This window comes from Pseudorasbora parva, chromosome 4 (genome assembly GCF_024679245.1).
Source record: "Pseudorasbora parva isolate DD20220531a chromosome 4, ASM2467924v1, whole genome shotgun sequence".
NCBI classification, from domain to species: Eukaryota; Metazoa; Chordata; class Actinopteri; order Cypriniformes; family Gobionidae; genus Pseudorasbora; species Pseudorasbora parva.
Genome location: NC_090175.1, coordinates 55,704,092 through 55,725,463, shown reverse-complemented (window position 1 = coordinate 55,725,463; position 21,372 = coordinate 55,704,092). Strand labels below are relative to the sequence as shown.

Here is a 21,372-nt window from a genome sequence, read left to right as displayed (position 1 = left end):
TTTAAAATAATAATATTGGTAACACTTTACAATAAGGGTGCACTAATATGCATTAATTCATGCTTAATTTATGCACAGATAATCATGAGTTAATGTATTACTAATGGTGAACTAACCCATTTATTAATGATTACTGCATCAGCAACAACGGGTCAAAGGTCAAAGCCATGCATTTCAACTTCCAGTTGTCTGCTTTAATTAATCATTAGCTAATGATTTATAAAGGTATCATTAAGTTATGACTTTACTTTTGGAAGTTGAAATACATGGCTTTGACCCGTTGTGGTAATTAACACGTTAATATACATTATTAGTTAATATAATATGTTATTAGGGATTAATACATTATGACATATTTAACTAATAACTTTGTCATGATTACTTAATCTATTAATCATGTAGAATCGTTATTAGTTGCTGTTGCGTTCAGTGCTTTCTTCCGGAAACAACAGACCATGAGATTCCAAGTCACAGTTCATCACTTTGAACAGCGTTCATGGCTCAACTTGTCGAGACAAGTTGCTGGCTGCTGTCTGTATACGTATAATGTATATTGTATGGATCAAGTACCTGCCTGGTTGGATGGAAGTCACCCAGAGTTCAGGGTGTTCGAGGCAGTCACCCAAGCCCAGCAGAGGCTTTAATAGTCGGTCAGACAAGGTGGACGGATGGGGTCACCTGCCTGGATGTTCTTTGTCCAATCCAGTTTATTATAAAGTATCTTCTTATAAACTATTTGTACTCTTACAAAGTTCTCAATGCTTCGTTTTGTAATGATTTATAATGTTAGCATTATAAACTGCGAATGGTTCTACACTTTTATCCCTACGTTGAATATGGAAGGTGATTCGCCGGAAGCTAGATAATTTACCATATTAACGTTTAAATATGAATATTTTTCTTACACAAACACATCTATTGGCTTCAGGTGGCCTTTATTAACCTCCCAGAGCCGTGTGGAGCAGTTATATGATGGATAGATGCACTCACTTAAAACCGAACAACACTCGCTGTCATTACAAAGCTTGGAAGAGCCAGGACTGTTTTTAATATAACTCTGATTGTGTTTGTCTGAAAGAAGAATGTCATACACACCTAAGATGACTTGAGGGAGAGTAAATCATGGGGTCATTTTAATTTTTGTCTGAACTAACCATTTAAAGTTCACGTGCATGTAAAGGCAGATGCCCCAAAACCTTTGGCAATATGAGAGAGTATGTTAGTCAACATAAAGTCTCTGTTGTTCCAGCTGTTGAAATATAGACTACTATTTATGACAGTGGAGGTAAACAAAGTTTAGAGGAAGAAAAGGAGGACCAACATTTACAACTATAACAGTAATGAGAAGTTTAACTTTTACTCAAGTTCTCGTATTTAGGTATTCGGATAGAAAAACCCACTACACACCTCCGTATATAAAGAAAGATAATTGCTATCTGAATATTATATCTTACAATGTTACATCACAACTCAATCCACAAAGTTTGAAAAGTTTGAAAACAGCTGGACCTGAGACTCTCTTCAGACAATACACTGATTTCAGTCCTTTCTCCTCTTCTCAGTGACTGATGAAGTATAATGCTTCTCTCCATGCGCCACTCTCAGAAAAAAAGGTACACGGCTGTCACTGGGTCGGTACCCTAAGGTACAAAAGTGAAAAGGTACATCTTTGTACCTTACTCACCCCTAAAAGGTACATATCAGTACTTAAGAGTGCGTATTAGTACCTTAAAGGTACATAGAAGTACCTTTAATGTACATATTAGTACCTTTTCAGTTTTGTACCTTAGGGTACCGCCCCTGTGACAGCAATGTACCTTTTTTTCTGACAGTTCACCAGCTGATCACATCAGGTGAAAAAAAAAAAAAACACAGACAGTGGATAAGATGGCAGTCATGAGCACCTGTAAGAGGGAAGCATGTCCTCATGATGGGAAAAATGGACAATTATTACAGGAGAAACATATAAAAACAGCAACACACACTACAGCACATAGGAGTAATGTACAAACACAAGAAAATAGCAAGGCCATAGGACAAAACACATTCACTGTTTAGCAATCCCTTTATCCTGTAATTATGCAAAATGCCTTCCCCACTCTCCACCTTAATCTGAGCCAAAAGATAAGCAAAGTTTTGTAAAGAGATTCATATCTATATTATATGATACAGTAGATTCATATATTCAGAAGATTATAATGAAGTTCATCAGAGCAAGTTCTGAAGGCACAGACGGTTCAGAGCTCCAGATGCTTCAGTAAAGCTGCGATTCAGAGCCGATGACCAGGAGAACGTGTCCAGATGATCACATGTGGCTTTACATTTGAAGAGTCTTGATGGTCATTCACTTACGAATATCCTTTCTGAAGGGAAAAATGCTCATTTTTAATGTATATTTTAAAACATAGTTCAAGTTGATATAGACTAAGATCCATTCTCTGTGATATTAAAGATTTTTCCAAAAGAAATTAAGAAGTAAACTTATTCTGGAAGTCTTTGTCTTAAAGAACAGTGACACGCATTTACAGTCAACAGGAAATCATAATCTTTACTTTATTAATTCACATTCAGTGAAGTGTTTATCGTCACAATCTTTCATTAAAATGCTCTTTCCTGTTCTTTAATGTTAACCAGTAGCCTAATTAAAGTTCTTCTTTTCTTTTTTTCTTTAACAATCTAGTAAAGTCAATGAATAAAACTATGTTTTCTCATTGAATATCTGATTTCACACAGAAATGTGTCATATTATGAAAGTAAAACAGGTTGCAAATGGCAAATTACCCTGAGGTTTGAGTGTTTGTTTTGAGTTGAGCAAATGATAAGCACATAAATATGTTTCAAATGTTTTAAAAGATTAAACGCAGTAGTCTTACCGTATAAAGGTGGGATAAACAGGAAAAGGAGGATAAAAACCATGCAGATCAACACAAGGGCAATCCAGATGGCAAATGCCCTGTTTGAATCTAATAAAAAACAAAACATATTAAGCTTATAAAACAAAGTCAATGCTGGAAACACGTTTAAATGATCAAATTTACATTTTAAAAATCTAAAAAACTTACAGTATATGCAGTGTAAGAAGAGAATAAAGAGGAAGTTTGAAAACAGAAACCACGGTCTTTCACGAAGGGTTTGGCAGTTACGCTGCCATCTTGTGTACATTCATGACAAGTGTTTGATATCAATGTGTGTGTGTGTGTGTGTGTGTGTGTGTGTGTGTGTGTGTGTGTGTGTGTGTGTGTGTGTGTGTGTGTGTGTGTGTGTCCAGCAAGACAACCAATCACGACCACTAATAATTAATGAAAACTGACCACGACAGATGATGGCAGGCCAGAGATCGAGCTTCATCTCTTCTCTAAATTCATTTAAACTAGTTTAGTGTCTCTCAAAAACAAGCAAACATCAAAATAAGTCCTTGTGTGGAAGGGAGCGACTGAGGGCATCAAAAATCATGGAATTGGATAACGTCTTTCTGTGAAATGCTCGTGTTGTTGTTTGCTATGCCAATAAATGACACTTGTTTTGATATTTTATTATCTAATTCCAATGCAATCATATTCAGATATTTTTAAGCATAACGTGGGTGTCCAAGCACGTGTTTAGAACCTAAATATATAAATGAATCTGCCTCTCAGTGACTTTCCTCTATAGTAAGTAATGTTGAAGTAAATCACAGCGTCTCACCTTTAAACAGATCTCTCTCATAGACCGGATCACTGGTCTCTTTACTCGCGCCGTTATCGAGTGTGCAGGTGTAGAAGTTTTCTGGATCTCCATTCTTTGTAACTGTGATGAACTCTCCTCTCGGAGAGATTGGTGAACCTGTCAGTGTTTCTCCAGCAGAATTCTTCCAGATGATTGGTTCACTGTACTCGCATCTCAAATACACAACATCACCAGTCTTCTCTATCTTGAGCTCAGGTTTGGGGACCCGCTCTGTGAAAGAAACAATGGTGTTGACTAATGAATTTGCACATGGTTTCCGGCATATTAAAAACACCACAAAGACATAATAGCAACATTGATTTTTATCAGAGGTGTACAAAGTACACAACTGCATTACTTGAGTAAAAGTAAAATTACTACTACTGGTCAAATATTATATTAAAGTTGTAAAAACTGATTTTTACTTAAGTAAAAGTACAGAAGGATTTCTTTTCAAAAGTACTTTTCCTTTTTAATGTCAACGCATTAGTTTATTATTGTTGTATAAATGCACATTATGCCATCATGGTTTAAGCCAGTCAGTGATGCTCCATCTGACATACTAACATACGACTAACTTAAAATGAATTTCAATACTTGTATAAAAGTTGCAAAGCTCTTTACAAAGCTGCTGTCACTTTAAGGCTGAATGCACGGATCCAATACACTGATACACTTCTGATATTATCCCAACTCTTGTCCTTTCTCCCAGACCTATTATTTTTTCACCATTTTATGAGACATGCATCAAGTGTATGTCAAGTAAACTAATCTTTAATCTTTTCAGAAAACTGAAACATACTTTCTAAATATGGCCATGAGTGCACAAACTGTGCTGAGGAACCATCTTCTTCCATTTAGCTATAAACTGATCATTGTTCAAAAAATGTTGGAAAACTTCCTGACCCTAAAAGAGTGATTCCTGAAAGACTTTCTGCAACCCCCCCCAAAAAACCCTCAACATTTTAAAGAAAAAAAAATGAATCCACTGACTTTCAAAGCTGCTGCATAAACAACTTTCGACTTTGAGGACCTTGATAGAAATGTAGTTGTGGCAAGGGGGGCGTGGTTCAGCGAGGTCTGCAGCGGGAGAGAGAGCCGCGGGACGAGCGGTAAGTGAGTGGGTTGGACGCAGATTGATAACACCTGTCTCTTATTCCAGTAATGGGCGTGGTGAGAGCTTAAAACGCTGGCAGAAACGGAAGCATGGGAGAGAGAGACGGACTGCTGACGCACCCCCTGAGACTCTGAGATTGAACCGGAAGCTGGAAGTACCGCGACCCGGAAGTGAAACGATTACTGAGTGAATGACAAAGAGAGTCACACTGAAGTGTGCAAGTGACTATTTTGAGTTTAATAAAAGCCGTCAGCAGTCCAAAGCCGACCCCTTTGTCCTCTTCCTTCCTTCCTCAACGAACTGTATTACAGTAGTGGAGTAAAACGTACAGTATTTGTCTTTCAGATGTAGTGAAGTTAAAGTCATAAGTTTACAGAAAAAATAATACTCATTCTCATGTAATACAGATACTCATAAAGTGTCCTTAAGTACAGTACTTTAGTAAATGCACTTCATTACTGTCCACCTCTGATTTTTAGCATAGGGGGTCTTTAAATGTTTAGAATTAGGTTATTAAATTGTATCTTGCATTTATGATATAATCTAAAGAAAAACAAGTATTAATTTATCTATTTACAAACAGGTTGTGGTTAGTGTCCCTCCAGCATCTCACCTTTAAACAGATCTCTCTCATAGACCGGATCACTGGTCTTTTTACTCGCGCCATTATCGAGTGTGCAGGTGTAGAAGTTCCCTGGATTTCCATTGTATGTAACTGTGAGGGACTCTCCTTTTGGAGAGATTGGTGAACCCGTCAGTATATGTCCAGCAGAATTCTTCCAGATGATTGGTTCACTGTACTCACATCTCAAATACACAACATCAGGGTTACTAGTCTTCTCAATATTGATCTTAGGTTTGGGGACCCGCTCTGTGAAAGAAACAATGAAAACATTTACACTGTTTGTATAAGATGGCATATTTACAACAATTTTAAAACAACATAAAATGGTCAACAACAAAAAAGCACCATTGTACTACATATACTATTCTTAAAATTACTTCAGCACCATGGTATATCAAAGTACCATAATTTCATAATTTAATACCATTACTGTAGAAGAAGAAGAAGAACAAGAAGTTTGTATAATGCCTTTCCAAAGCTTAATGTCGCTTAACATTGCACAATTACAGTACATTTAGAGTTAGTTCAACACTTGTCATGTTTGGTTGGATTAAAACGACCCCTGGTGCGATTGCTCGTTTAGTGCGGTTCATTTGAACATATGTGAACGCTGCCATCTGAACCCTGGTGCGCACCAAACAACCGGACCGAGAGCGCTAAAAAGATGGGGCTCGGTCCGCTTCCAAACCAACTCTGGTGCGGTTTGATTGATATATGAACGCAACACGGACCAAAGACATGTAAACAGACCAAAAACTGGACTTAATGTCACAAGATGCGACGCATAGTCAGCTGATTTAACGACACTGAAAGATCAGTGTATCCAAAATGAGTAACGTTAATGTTAGAGGGCAAACGTGTCGCAACGAGGAGGTGCCTCATCAATACTTGGTCAGACGAGCATGTTTCGAAAATGCTTGAAAAAACGCACAAAAAGCAAACCTGGTTATTCTCATCAAAGGACCCCTGTTGCCCATTTCAGGCTTCAAACATAATGATATGAAACTGTAATTTTTTGTGAAGAACAACAAGTGGGACATCATCATGAAGTGGAACGAAATTTATTGGATATTTCAAACTTTTTTAACAAATCAAAAACTGAAAAATTGGGCGTGCAAAATTATTCGGCCCACTTAAGTTAATGCTTTGTAGTGCCACCTTTTGCTGCTATTACAGCATTAAGTCGCTTGGGGTTTGTCTCTATGAGTTTTGCCCATCGAGAGATTGAAATTTTTGACCATTCCTCCTCCAGAACAGCTGGAGCTCAGTGAGGTGTTTGTGAACAGCAGTTTTCAGTTCTTTACACAGATTCTCGATTGGATTCAGGTCTGGACTTTGACTTAGCCATTCTAACACCTGGATATGTTTATTTTTGAACCAGTCCACTGTAGATTTTGCTTTATGTTTTGGATCATTGTCTTGTTGGAAGACAAATCTCCATCCCAGTCTCAGGTCTTTTGCAGACTCCATCAGGTTTTCATCCAGAATGGTCCTGTATTTCGCTCCATCCATCTTCCCATCAATTTTAACCATCTTCCCTGTCCCTGCTGAAGAAAAGCAGGCCCAAGCCATGATGCTGCCACCACCATGTTTGACAGTGGGGATGGTGTGTTCAGGGTGATGAGCTGTGTTGCATTGTTGGCAAAAAGTTCAATTTTGGTTTAATCTGACCAGAGCACCTTCTTCCACATGTTTCCATGTGTGTCTCCCAGGTGGCTTGTGGCAAACTTTAAACGAAATGTCTTTCTTCTTGCCACTCTTCCAGAAAGGCCAGATTTGTGCAGTATACGACTGATTGTTGTCGTATGGACAGAGTCTCCCACCTCAGCTGTAGATCTCCTCAGTTCATCCAGAGTGATCATGGGCCTCTTGGCTGCATCTTTGATCAGTCTTCTCCTTGTATGAGCTGAAAGTTTAGAGGGACGGCCAGGTCTTGGTAGATTTGCAGTGGTCTGATACTCCTTCCATTTCAATATTATCGCTTGCACAGTGCTCATTGGGATGTTTAAAGCTTGGGAAATCTTTTTGTATCCAAATCCGGCTTTTAAAATTCTCCACAACAGTATCTCGGACCTGCCTTGTGTGTTCCTTGTTCTTCATGATGCTCTCTGCGCTTTAAACAGACCTCTGAGACTATCACAGTGCAGGTGCATTTATACGGAGACTTGATTACACACAGGTGGATTCTCTTTATCATCATTAGTCATTTAGGTCAACATTGGATCATTCAGAGATCCTCACTGAACTTCTGGAGAGAGTTTGCTGCACTGAAAGTAAAGGGGCCAAATAATTTTGCACACCCAATTTTTCAGTTTTTGATTTGTTAAAACAGTTTGAAATATCCAATAAATTTCATTCCACTTCATGATTGTATCCCACTTGTGATTCTTCACAAAAAAATTACAGTTTTATATCTTTGTTTGAAGCCTGAAATGTGGCAAAAGGTCACAAAGTTTAAGGGGGCCGAATACTTTCGCAAGGCACTGTACACATCACATAATACATATGATTGCATTATCCAAAATGCTTGTTGAATAGATGTTTTAACTGGGACTTAAATGCACCCACAGATGAGGTATTTCGTAGTGTAAGAGGTAGCAAATTCCATAATTGAGGAGCATTTATACTAAATGACCTTCAACCAACAGTAGACAAATGGAAACGAGGGACGGACAACAAACCAAGTTCAGCTGATCTAAGGGACCGGGCAGGGCGGTAAGGGGAAAGTAAGTCAGACAGATATTGGGGAGCAAGTCATTTTGCGAGCTTTGAGGCGCTTGAAGCATTCGGTTGCGTTGTAGGTGGAGGGACAACTCTGTGGCAAACCTCCAGTATTTTCCACATATCATTTAAAGCAAAAAGAAGATCAAAAACACTTATTAGAGGCACAACACTTATTTTAGCTCTAGGAAAGTGTCTATTACCAACACAATCCAATCAGAATCGTTAGACTGGATCTAACCGTTTATTAAAAAAAACATTATATTGTAGACGGAGTTCAGACTGGCGCTCGTGTGTTTGCTCACGTGATAACAGCAACGTCATTAGCACATGACGACACGGAGGTTACCGTGGTGTGTAAAGCGAGTTACTCCCACTCCTACTAGTTTTACTGAGATGTCTTAATCCTGTGGGAATTGACCATTAATATTACAGACGTCCTGAGGTAAAAATACTTTACCCTGACGTCCCCATGTTAATCTAATCACGTCCAAATAGGGCTTTAGCCCGCTAAGAAGACTTGAAAAGATATATCTTACCAAAGTTGTTTATGTTCCTAAGTATGTTCCCCGAAGTGTCTCTTAGGAAGCTTCTTAACATGCTGCCTCTAAGAATGACTTAACAAAGGCGCTGTCCCAAGTGAAGGTGCTGAATCGATTGCTCAGAGATCGATTTTCCACTTCACGCGAAGGTGCATTACGGCTTTAAGAAAGACAACACGTTCTATGCAAATGAAACATTCCTCAAATTATTACAGTAACATTTATTTCAACATAGTTTAAGTTATCCGTAAAATATAGAATATTAAAGCTATAAAATTGTCAGTAATTTGTTCACACGATATGTTGTGAAGGGTAGATGGGTATCCCTTGCTAATCATCCACCCTCCTTATCCCGTTGCTCTTGACATGGGTTTAAAGACTTCTAAAAATTATGTAATACACTTTAATGGTATTAATGGTAAACTCTAAAAATGTACCATTAGAGTTAATTTTAACACATTGTGTGTTATTTTGTGTTGATTTTGAGTTCAAATGAAATGGACAACACACTTGGTAGGCACATTATTTTTAATATACCCATGTCATGCAAAATGTCAAAAGGGCTTAAATTTGGTCGAATAAAGACATTGACATGGACTAAATGTCTCCAAGGCCGACGTCGTCTTTGATTTAATAGAACGATACGTTGTATCACTGCCATAGTTGATTGCTTACTGGACACCACCATGATTACCCATTTATAGTTCTTAGCCATTTAGAGCCAAATTGTTTGCCAGATGTTAATTATCTAAAGTGATTGCCAATTTCAACGCTTTAATGACATTACAAAATAGCCAAATTACCACCATATTAGTTCTGATAAAAATAAAGTCAACTTCATAAATAGGCCTGTATCCATTGCCAACATATTTTATTATTGGTCTTAAAATGTCCATAACATATAATCATTGTTTTTATTTTGTACTGTACTGCGCTGTTTTCTAAAGACTGCTGCACAGTGGCGGCAACTAGCGTCTTGAGCTTAAACAACGCTAAGAGAGCGCTACGAATGGTCCAGACCAACCTTACGAAGGTGTGACTTACATAAGATATACTTAGCCTACGAACGTTTCGGGAATCATGCCATAGGGTTAAGAGAGAGGTTAAGGAATATGTTAAGAACTACTTAGCGATAAGAACGTTTTGGGGAACCGGGCCTTGAATATTAGAAGCAATACCTTAAAGTGTATACGTGATGCCACAGGTAGCCAGTGAAGGTCATGAAGCAGACGAGTAATGTGAGCAGAGCGCCGAGTGGAGGTGAGAACTCTTGCTGCTGAGTTTTGAACATATCTTGTGCTAAGTTTTTTTGGAAGATCAATAAATAAGGCATTGCAGTAGTCCAGACATGAAGTGATTAATGCGTGAATTAAGGTTTCAGTATCAGCTATGGTGAGAGAAGATCGGAGATGAGCAATATTACGAAGATGGAAAAAAGAGTGGCCCCAGTTTATATTAGGTGGCCTTAAGTACTATGTACTTACATCAAAAATTAAGTACAATGTACTTACTGTGTTCAGATTGTATTGCCAAACACTTTTGCTGATATTAAGGTAAGATACAGGTAGAGTTAGGGACAGGTGTGGGTCAGTTTAAGGGTAGAGTTAGGGACAGGTGTGGTGGTGTGGGTCAGTTTAAGAGTAGAGTTAGGGACAGGTGTGGTGGTGTGGGTCATTTTAAGAGTAGAGTTAGGGACAGGTGTGGGTCAGTTTAAGGGTAGAGTTAGGGACAGGTGTGGTGGTGTGGGTCAGTTTAAGGGTAGAGTTAGGGACAGGTGTGGTGGTGTGGGTCAGTTTAAGAGTAGAGTTAGGGACAGGTGTGGTGGTGTGGGTTAGTTTAAGGGTAGAGTTAGGGACAGGTGTGGTGGTGTGGGTCAGTTTAAGAGTAGAGTTAGGGTCAGGTGTGGTGGTGTGGGTCAGTTTAAGGGTAGAGTTAGGGACAGGTATGGTGGTGTGGGTCAGTTTAAGGGTAGAGTTAGGGACAGGTGTGGTGGTGTGGGTCAGTTTAAGGGTAGAGTTAGGGTCAGGTGTGGTGGTGTGGGTTAGTTTAAGGGTAGAGTTAGGGTCAGGTGTGGTGGTGTGGGTAAGTTTAAGGGTAGAGTTAGGGACAGGTGTGGTGGTGTGGGTCAGTTTAAGGGTAGAGTTAGGGACAGGTGTGGTGGTGTGGGTCAGTTTAAGGGTAGAGTTATGGTCAGGTGTGGTGGTGTGGGTAAGTTTAAGGGTAGAGTTATGGACAGGTGTGGTGGTGTGGGTCAGTTTAAGGGTAGAGTTATGGTCAGGTGTGGTGGTGTGGGTTAGTTTAAGGGTAGAGTTAGGGTCAGGTGTGGTGGTGTGGGTAAGTTTAAGGGTAGAGTTAGGGACAGGTGTGGTGGTGTGGGTCAGTTTAAGGGTAGAGTTAGGGACAGGTGTGGTGGTGTGGGTCAGTTTAAGGGTAGAGTTATGGTCAGGTGTGGTGGTGTGGGTAAGTTTAAGGGTAGAGTTATGGACAGGTGTGGTGGTGTGGGTTAGTTTAAGGGTAGAGTTAGGGTCAGGTGTGGTGGTGTGGGTAAGTTTAAGGGTAGAGTTAGAGACAGGTTTTGTGGTGTGGGCCAGTTTAAGGGTAGAGTTAGGGACAGGTGTTGTGGTGTGGGTCAGTTTAAGGGTAGAGTTAGGGACAGGTGTGGTGGTGTGGGTCAGTTTAAGGGTAGAGTTAGGGACAGGTGTGGTGGAGTGGGTAGGTTTAAGAGTAGAGTTAGGGACAGGTGTGGTGGTGTGGGTCAGTTTAAAAGTAGAGTTAGGGACAGGTGTGGTGGTGTGGGTCAGTTTAAGGGTAGAGTTAGGGTCAGGTGTGGTGGTGTGGGTCAGTTTAAGGGTAGAGTCAGGGACAGGTGTGGTGGTGTGGGTCAGTTTAAGGGTAGAGTTAGAGACAGGTGTGGTGGTGTGGGTCAGTTTAAGAGTAGAGTTAGGGACAGGCGTGGTGGTGTGGGTCAGTTTAACAGTAGAGTTAGGGACAGGTGTGGTGGTGTGGGTCAGTTTAAGGGTAGAGTTAGGGTCAGGTGTGGTGGTGTGGGTCAGTTTAAGGGTAGAGTTAGGGACAGGTGTGGTGGTGTGGGTCAGTTTAAGGGTAGAGTTAGAGACAGGTGTGGTGGTGTGGGTCAGTTTAAGGGTAGAGTTAGGGACAGGTGTGGTGGTGTGGGTCAGTTTAAGGGTAGAGTTAGGGTCAGGTGTGGTGGTGTGGGTCCGTTTAAGCGTAGAGTTAGAGACAGGTGTTGTGGTGTGGGTCAGTTTAAGGGTAGAGTTAGGGACAGGTGTGGTGGTGTGGGTCAGTTTAAGGGTAGAGTTAGAGACAGGTGTGGTGGTGTGGGTCAGTTTAAGGGTAGAGTTAGGGACAGGTGTGGTGGAGTGTGTCAGTTTAAGGGTAGAGTTAGGGACAGGTGTGGTGGTGTGGGTCAGTTTAAGGGTAGAGTTAGGGACAGGTGTGGTGGTGTGGGTCAGTTTAAGGGTAGAGTTAGGGACAGGTGTGGTGGTGTGGGTCAGTTTAAGGGTAGAGTTAGGGTCAGGTGTGGGTCAGTTTAAGGGTAGAGTTAGGGTCAGGTGTGGTGGTGTGGGTCAGTTTAAGGGTAGAGTTAGGGACAGGTGTGGTGGTGTGGGTCAGTTTAAGGGTAGAGTTAGGGTCAGGTGTGGTGGTGTGGGTCAGTTTAAGAGTAGAGTTAGGGTCAGGTGTGGTGATGTGGGGCAGTTTAAGGGTAGAGTTAGGGACAGGTGTGGTGGTGTGGGTCAGTTTAAGGGTAGGGTTAGGGACAGGTGTGGTGGTGTGGGTCAGTTTAAGGGTAGAGTTAGGGACAGGTGTGGTGGTGTGGGTCAGTTTAAGGGTAGAGTTAGGGTCAGGTGTGGTGGTGTGGGTCAGTTTAAGGGTAGAGTTAGGGTCAGGTGTGGTTGTGTGGGTCAGTTTAAGGGTAGAGTTAGGGTCAGGTGTGGTGGTGTGGGTCAGTTTAAGGGTAGAGTTAGGGTCAGGTGTGGTGCTGTGGGTCAGTTTAAGGGTAGAGTTAGGGACAGGTGTGGTGGTGTGGGTCAGTTTAAGGGTAGAGTTAGGGACAGGTGTGGTGGTGTGGGTTAGTTTAAGGGTAGAGTTAGGGACAGGTGTGGTGGTGTGGGTCAGTTTAAGGGTAGAGTTAGGGACAGGTGTGGTGGTGTGGGTCAGTTTAAGGGTAGAGTTAGGGTCAGGTGTGGTGGTGTGGGTCAGTTTAAGGGTAGAGTTAGGGTCAGGTGTGGTGGTGTGGGTCAGTTTAAGGGTAGAGTTAGGGTCAGGTGTGGTGGTGTGGGTCAGATTAAGGGTAGAGTTAGGGACAGGTGTGGTGGTGTGGGTCAGTTTAAGGGTAGAGTTAGGGTCAGGTGTGGTGGTGTGGGTCAGATTAAGGGTAGAGTTAGGGACAGGTGTGGTGGTGTGGGTCAGTTTAAGGGTAGAGTTAGGGACAGGTGTGGTGGTGTGGGTTAGTTTAAGGGAAGAGTTAGAGACAGGTGTGGTGGTGTGGGTCAGTTTAAGGGTAGAGTTAGGGACAGGTGTGGTGGAGTGTGTCAGTTTAAGGGTAGAGTTAGGGACAGGTGTGGTGGTGTGGGTCAGTTTAAGGGTAGAGTTAGGGACAGGTGTGGTGGTGTGGGTCAGTTTAAGGGTAGAGTTAGGGACAGGTGTGGTGGTGTGGGTCAGTTTAAGGGTAGAGTTAGGGTCAGGTGTGGGTCAGTTTAAGGGTAGAGTTAGGGTCAGGTGTGGTGGTGTGGGTCAGTTTAAGGGTAGAGTTAGGGACAGGTGTGGTGGTGTGGGTCAGTTTAAGGGTAGAGTTAGGGTCAGGTGTGGTGGTGTGGGTCAGTTTAAGGGTAGAGTTAGGGTCAGGTGTGGTGGTGTGGGTCAGTTTAAGGGTAGAGTTAGGGACAGGTGTGGTGGTGTGGGTCAGTTTAAGGGTAGGGTTAGGGACAGGTGTTGTGGTGTGGGTCAGTTTAAGGGTAGAGTTAGGGACAGGTGTGGTGGTGTGGGTCAGTTTAAGGGTAGAGTTAGGGTCAGGTGTGGTGGTGTGGGTCAGTTTAAGGGTAGAGTTAGGGTCAGGTGTGGTTGTGTGGGTCAGTTTAAGGGTAGAGTTAGGGTCAGGTGTGGTGGTGTGGGTCAGTTTAAGGGTAGAGTTAGGGTCAGGTGTGGTGGTGTGGGTCAGTTTAAGGGTAGAGTTAGGGTCAGGTGTGGTTGTGTGGGTCAGTTTAAGGGTAGAGTTAGGGTCAGGTGTGGTGGTGTGGGTCAGTTTAAGGGTAGAGTTAGGGTCAGGTGTGGTGCTGTGGGTCAGATTAAGGGTAAAGTTAGGGACAGGTGTGGTGGTGTGGGTCAGTTTAAGTGTAGAGTTAGGGACAGGTGTGGTGGTGTGGGTCAGTTTAAGGGTAGAGTTAGGGACAGGTGTGGTGGTGTGGGTTAGTTTAAGGGTAGAGTTAGGGACAGGTGTGGTGGTGTGGGTCAGTTTAAGGGTAGAGTTAGAGACAGGTGTGGTGGTGTGGGTCAGTTTAAGGGTAGAGTTAGGGACAGGCGTGGTGCAGTTTAAGGGTAGGGTTAGGGGTAAGGGAAGTACCAACAGTATAATTACAAATGTAACTACAGAAATTAATTACAGATGTAATTACATGCAGGTATTTAAAAAAATGTAAGTACCATGTAAAAACATGTATGTACACAATAAATGCATTGTATTAAATTATTAATTACAATGTTAGTACATAATAGTTAAGGCCACCTAATATAAAGTGGGTCCAAAAGAGTTTTTAACAAGAGAAGAAATATGAGGGCCAAAAGATAGATTTGAATCGAATAAGACACCAAGGTTACGAATCAATGACAAAAGCTTAATGTGAGTTCCATGAACATCAAAAGACTGGTTTATCCTTTTGACTGTGGCAGTAGAACCAATCAATAATATCTCAGTTTTCTTATCATTCAATTTAAGGAAATTCTGGGACTTCCAGTACTTGATGTCCCTGATACATGCAGTGAGGGAGTCAGGCAGAGATGGCCTATCAGACCTGGTGGTGACGTAGATTTGAATATCCTCAGTATAGCAGTGGAACTGAAGTCCATGCCTGCGTATGATGTCACTGAGTGGATATATGTAGATGATGAATAATAGTGGGCCAAGAACCGAACCTTGAGGAACACCCTATGTAAGTGAACAGTAGCAGATCTAAAACCCTTGTATAGTGATATAATACTTTCTGTCACTAATGTAGGAAATGAACCAAGAAAGTGCAGAGCATGTTTATTGGGTTAAATTTGATCTGTAAAAATTGTAGGGGCCCTGAAATGTTGTTTTCCATAGGGCCCAGAATTTCTGGCAGCACCCCTGCTCACAGTATCAGATGTCGCGAGGGATATAAGGATAGAAATGGAGAGGGCTCATAGCCGATCTGTGTGACAGGATCAGGGCCGGCGCTCCGCACACGCACATCACGCACTGCGCGTAGGGCACCAAGTGCTTGGGGGGGGCACCAAAAAATCTGGGTCGTGAAAAAATCATCACAATAGTCTAGCCTACTAGTATAAATAACACATAAAATATTTCTAAAAGCATGTTAATATACAAATGCAATACAAAAGTAATATAGGCTGTTATGAAGGACTGTCACGTGTACATAATAATGTACTATGATTGTTTAAAATCATAGTTTACCGCGAACTGAAAGTATTAGTAGCATAGATCCTTCTATCGCAATCGTGCATAGACAATTCTAATGGAGAACGAGTATTCCTCTGCACTATAATTATTATAAGACATGTTTACATATATTTACCATGAGTGCTATATTCTTTGTTGTACATTCGCGAGCTAAATGTGTATGCCGTAAATGCACCGTTGTGTTGTTTACATAAAGGCAGCCGGAATGGCGCTAATGACGTTACGGCCGGGAGTTCGAGCCCCGCTCAGAACAGGATTCTTACATGATGATAAAATAAGCCTACATGACAATTTATAGGCTAGTAAGTGCGGATTTCATTTCTTGTGTAACAGTTTAGTACTTTGTACTGTTATTTGTCCATTGTTATCATAATTACACATCATTTATGTGTACTGCTATTGGCATCCTTTTGTATATTGTTATTTACCAATTTGTATGTATATTTTCAGAACCACAAACTTGCCCCGACTTATGGTGGAGAATAAATGTTACAGAAGAAACATCAGAGTCCTTATTGCATTCTAACTGGATGTGCCATAGTGATTGCAACCAATTACAACCAGACAATTTAAGTACTTCAAAACATAGGCCTAGACCAAATTAGTCGAGAAAAAGGTGAATCTCTGTGCCAGACTCCCTCTGGTTTTCAGTAGAATCCCTGAATATTTTGTCTTGTGGTTATCAATGGGGACGTGGCTCAGAAACTGTCATATGATGACCTGATAGCTGATTTTGCAGCTAGGAAATGTAGACGTGTGCCTCTGTAGGGCCTCTGACAACTGATGGTAGTGAAAATGTTTAATATAGTTCTATAGAATAGCAGAATGGACTCTTTATAGAGATGTAGTCCCTCTGTTGAGTAATTTGTACTGTGCAGTTATGCATGGTTATTAGCAGTTTAAAAGTTGCACTTTAAAATTCATACTTTATCAAATTCATAGACTTATTCTATTTACACAAAACTTTTTTTTTGCACTTTTAACTTTCTGTGTTTACATTGTTCAGTTTCAATTATTCATTTGCAGCAGTTATTTTGGAAGTAAAGAGAACCTAAATAAGAAATTCTGAATGGTAGTTATTTCTTTGGTGGGTGGGTGTTTGTTTGGGGAGGGGAGGATAGGGTAGGGTGGGTTGGGTGGTGGGGTGTTGGGGGGGGGGGGCACCGCCAAGCATTTGTGCTTAGGGCACCCAAATGGCTAGCACCGGCCCTGGACAGGATCACGAAAACAGACAGGTCAGTTATCCAGAAAACTCTTTTAAGCATTTTTAATAGTGCAGGAGTTGTTTTGATGGTGTAAAATAGTCCAGTGAAATAATCCAAGAAGGTTGATGCAAAAAACATATCCAAAAGAAAAGCAGACGTGACAACAGCAGACAAACAGGTACCAGCGTGAAGCAGCAGCACAGGTGCGCCTAGTGTTCTCACACCGGACGTGACATCAGACACTGAGACCATAATAAGTAACATATACCATGGCACTGAATGATTGCCATATATGGAATTCACACAGCACTCAACACTCTCTGGTCAAAACCGCGGTAACTTTTATTAGTGTAATAATAGTTTTTTTTACAAGAAACATATATTAACAATATAAATATGATTATAACTTTTCACAAAAAATAAAGTTGACAGTTCATGTTGTTTATATTATGTTAAAAAACAAAACATAAGATGCTTATATAATCAATATTCACTCACCCTTAACAGTCAAGGTGAATCTCTGTTCCTGCTTTATACTGTTGATGTCAATGGTATAAACTCCACTGTGTTCAACTTTTAAACCAGTTATAGTGATTACTCCAGTCTTCTCATCAAGAGCTGTGATGTCTTTAAATCTCGGATTCGGGGTGTTTAAACCGTCATCTACATCCCATTCAATCGCCTTAATAACATCAGCGCCTTTTCTGTGTTTCCAGATAATGCTGCTGACAGAAGGAGGAAGAGGTTTGTCTGGATGAAAAGAAACTTTATCACCCACTGCTTTCATCACATCTTCACCTGATGGATAAAATATGAGAGAGTGTGTTAGTCAACATTCAACAAGCACGTCTCTGTCATTCACTAATCATTCAATTTTCGTAAATTAGGTTACAATACTATAATATAATTAAAACAAAACTACTTTAGGTTCGACAAAAGTACATGTGCAAACTTCGATAAAATGTTATAAAGATCACTTACCTGAAGCAGCTTCTGTGGTGACGAAAACAACCAACATCAAGCATCGAAGGGACATTTTTGTTTAACAACGTACACGTTAATGCACTTTTCCTCTATATTTTACTCAGAATGTCTTTAACACGCCTGAGACACGGTTAAAGAACAGAAAATTTAGGAAGTGCGAAAATAGAAACCACAAACTTGTGGCATTGAGTTGGTCTTTTTATCTGAGTTATAATGTAGGACAGTTTTAAACTGTTTTGATGTTCACGCTTCCCTAAAGACACATCTCCATCTGAATTATATTTTTTATTTTAAATAGAAGTCAACACATTTTACACTTGAAATAAAACACCCCCTTTGCCTCGGTTGCGAAATAAAACAGAAAAAAGCCTTCTCTACTCTTCACCCCAAAGGGAAGTCAAACAGAACGTTTTTGAGTAAAATTTATTTTCGTGTTAAACTTCTAAATTAAGTGTAGAAGTTTATAATCGGTTGGCTACTGATTATGCTCTTGTTTGTTGCCATGGTTACCGATTGCTTTGTGCACCTGTTTCTTGTTCCGTTTGTTTTCTCCGGTGTATTTTAGCCCTCAGTTTAAGGCCTAGTCCACACGTACACGGGCATTTTTATTACCGGAGTTTTTCCTCCTCCGTTTTAAAATACAATCACGTCCACACAAGCACGGTTTTAAAAAAAAATCTGTCCACATGAGAACACAAAACTACGCTATAATTGTCTGGCTACGCTATGAACGGCATGCAATTCGACTTAAAAAGCCGAAATCTCTGGTTTCACCATCTACACGACAACGCTGTAACCGGAGTTTCTAAAAATCTTCACCCTGGCCGGAGTTTTCAAAAAAGTCCGGTTTCAGTAACCGGATACAGCGTTTGCGTGTGGACGAACAGCCAAACCGCGTAGAAAAAGCTGCGGTTTTGAAAATACCCATGTTCGTGTGGACGGCCTAAATCTCATGATTTGGTATTGTCTTTTCTTTAGTGAAGCTGTTGAGATCCTCTACTCTTCTTGCACCATCACACATTTTTAGCAGCTGTTTATTTATACACAAAATTTGGTGTAATTAAGAGATTCTCCTCTTTTCCTAGCCTAGAAATCTAGACGCACCCTAGCGACAGCAAATTTAATCTGCCCGCAAGTGTCGTCTAGCAACTCTCAATACCCTTCTGAACTGTATTCCCCTCACTCTGGACGGGCCAATCACGTCATGTATAGAGTCGGTGGGCGGGGCCATAATGACGACGGCCGAGTTGCATGCTTCTAGTAAACACAGAAACTGGCGAACGGCGGCGGTCTTTCGAATCAGCTTTGACCGCGATTCTGGAAGACTTGGAGTTAAGCTTTTCTCTGAGAAAAGAACAAAGAACGGCACTGAAGTCATTCTTAAAAAGGGAAGATGTGTTCGGGGTTTTGCTGACCGGATACGGTGAATGTTTAATCTGTCAACAAGCTCTGCTTCACCTTCGTTGCGCTGGTTGGTGGTAGCGCTATCCTATTGCGTGCAGAGGGAGTTTTTCTCTCTCATAGACCCGATCACTGGTCTTTTTACTCGCGAGTCGAGCCATTATCGAGTGTGCAGGTGTATAAGTTTCCTGGATCTCCTTTTTTAGTGTGTGTGTGTGACTGTGATGGACTCTCCTTTTGGAGAGATTGGTGAACCCTTCAGGGTTTCTCCAGCAGAATTCTTCTGATTAGTTCACTGTACATATCTGAAAAAATGGCTTCTTGAACAAGAACAAATAGGACGGTGCTTGTTTTGTTCGATGGGGAGTCAACCGTGAACGTTTTTTTGCCTGTGCATATTAATTTTGGAGTGAATATTTGGGAAGTGCTCCCAAAAACAATAGCTGTTTTATATGAACTGATTGTAAATATGTAACTAAATTATACAAACAAAACGGATGTACCCAATTAGAAATGTATTAAACTTCTTTTTATTGGCGTGAAATGCATGTATTGCTGTTCATACATCTCTCATCAAATCAAGAAACAATTTTACATTTGACAGAGGATTTTTAAAGTGACTTACATTGCATTTAGTGTGAACTATTAAATTTTATGTAAACCATTTTTATTTTATGAGGTTTTTCAACATTAATATGAGTTCCCCAAGCCTGAATGTTGTCCCCAAGTGGCTAGAAATTTTGATCGGTGTAAAACGAGTTCTGGCTGTCTTTCTCTGCCTTTGAGAAAATGAGAGCTCAGATGATCTGATCTTGAATTCTCCTGTTATGACGTTATACTAGTAAAGGTTACCGCCCCTTCCTCTGCTTTGCCCGCCCAGATAATTAGGCCCCGTCCACACGGAGACGGGTTCAGCTGTATACGTATATATTTTGTGCCGTATCAGCGTTTCGTCCACACGGATCCGGCGTTTTAGAAGCATGAATCCGATATTTTTTGAAACCGGGTCCCAAAATGGATAAATCTGAAAATGGCAATCTTCTGTTTTCGTGTGTACAGCGAATCCGTATATTTTCTGAAACGGTGATGTCATCACACTACATCCAGCACGGTGAAAGAGTTAAGGGATAAACTACGGGCACTAGGCATGCGCACATCAATATCGCGTCATTTAATTAACGTATCTGCATTATTGTCATAGACAATAAAAGAAATGGACAGAGCGTTCCCATAGACTTCAACGGCGAAAAGTGAGGTCAATTAGAAGCACTCACTTCCTGAGGCTGAGCGAACTGCGCAGGCTCAGACTGAGCTGGAGGACGTAGATGTGACGTGAGCCTCCTGTCTGACAGTCGTAGGTCTTCTAGTAGTTGTGGAAAGTGAAATCTGAATCACATTGTTTAAAGGCCCCGTTCTTCACGATTCCATCTTTCAAATTTAGTCATTGTGAAATGTTGCTGTTGGAGCATAAATAATACCTGTAAAATTATAAAGCTCAAAGTTCAATGCCAAGCGAGATATTTTAAGTAACAGCAGTCCCCTTTCAAAGCCTACAGCGAACGGCCGGTTTGGACTACAGCGCTGCACTTCCTGCTGTAATGACGTCACTAGAACCGTTTGTTGATTAAAGCTCCGCCCACAAGAACACGCAAAATAGGGGGCGTGGTCTCGTTGCTCTCTCACGTGGAGAAGAGCGCGCATTCAGCGCTTGCATCGCCCCGTTATGGTAAGAGGCGGGACCTTTCCGGGCAAAGTGTGCTAAGCTGCTGTCCAATCACAACACGGGAAACGCTGGCCCAATCAGAACTCGTTACATATTTCTGAAGGAGGGACTTCATAGAACAAGGAAATCATCAGGCCGTTTTTAGGACAGAGGAAACAGCGCTGTACAGATAAGTAAATTGTGTAAAAAATACTGTTTTTTTTTACACGTGAAACATGAACTCATGTTATATTGCACACTGTAAACACAATCAAAGCTTCGAAAACACGCAAAGAATGGGACCTTTAAATGTTTTCTCCCGTTGCTTTTAGCTCACTATCGGCTTCTCCCCATTCTTCTCCCTTGACTTTATCAGACTTTATGTCTCCACGTCCCCCCGACTGCCTCATAGACAGTAAAAGATTGCCTGCGAGCGTCTCCTCAGGTCTATACGGTAATTTCTCAACTGTGAGACAGAGTCGCGTTGGTTATGACGCAATAGTTAGCCTATTTTTACAAAAACTGCTTAGTGTAAGATACAAGGTAATGGAGCCTTTTATGCATTGTCGTGTTTTTTTAGAAATAACCACTGGGCAAATGGAGTCTTTAAACGCCTCATATGTAGTTATTCACTGTCAAAGTGACTCAAAAATGAATGGGAGTCAATGGGATCTATACTTTGAATTCGGAC

The 21,372-nt window shown here is 41.1% G+C and overlaps 1 protein-coding gene across 1 annotated transcript; it reads right to left on the bottom strand.

Moving 5' to 3' along the window:
• Positions 1–1,886: 1,886 nt before the first annotated feature.
• Positions 1,887–9,398, bottom strand: LOC137073821 (uncharacterized). The gene is made up of 5 exons (XM_067442521.1): positions 9,386–9,398; positions 5,436–5,693; positions 3,685–3,936; positions 2,874–2,963; positions 1,887–2,363 (listed from the first exon to the last, which is right to left on the bottom strand). Exons 1-5 carry the CDS (start codon positions 9,396–9,398, stop codon positions 2,341–2,343), a joined length of 636 nt encoding a protein of 211 aa, XP_067298622.1. The 3' UTR covers positions 1,887–2,340.
• Positions 9,399–21,372: the final 11,974 nt, after the last annotated feature.

Excerpts from the sequence above, each read along its gene's own strand:
- LOC137073821 (XM_067442521.1), bottom strand. Across the intron at positions 3,937-5,435 it reads TGAGAGAGATCTGTTTAAAG|AGCGGGTCCCCAAACCTGAG; the intron begins GTGAGATGCTGG and ends TTTCTTTCACAG. Across the intron at positions 2,964-3,684 it reads TGAGAGAGATCTGTTTAAAG|ATTCAAACAGGGCATTTGCC; the intron begins GTGAGACGCTGT and ends GTTTTTTATTAG.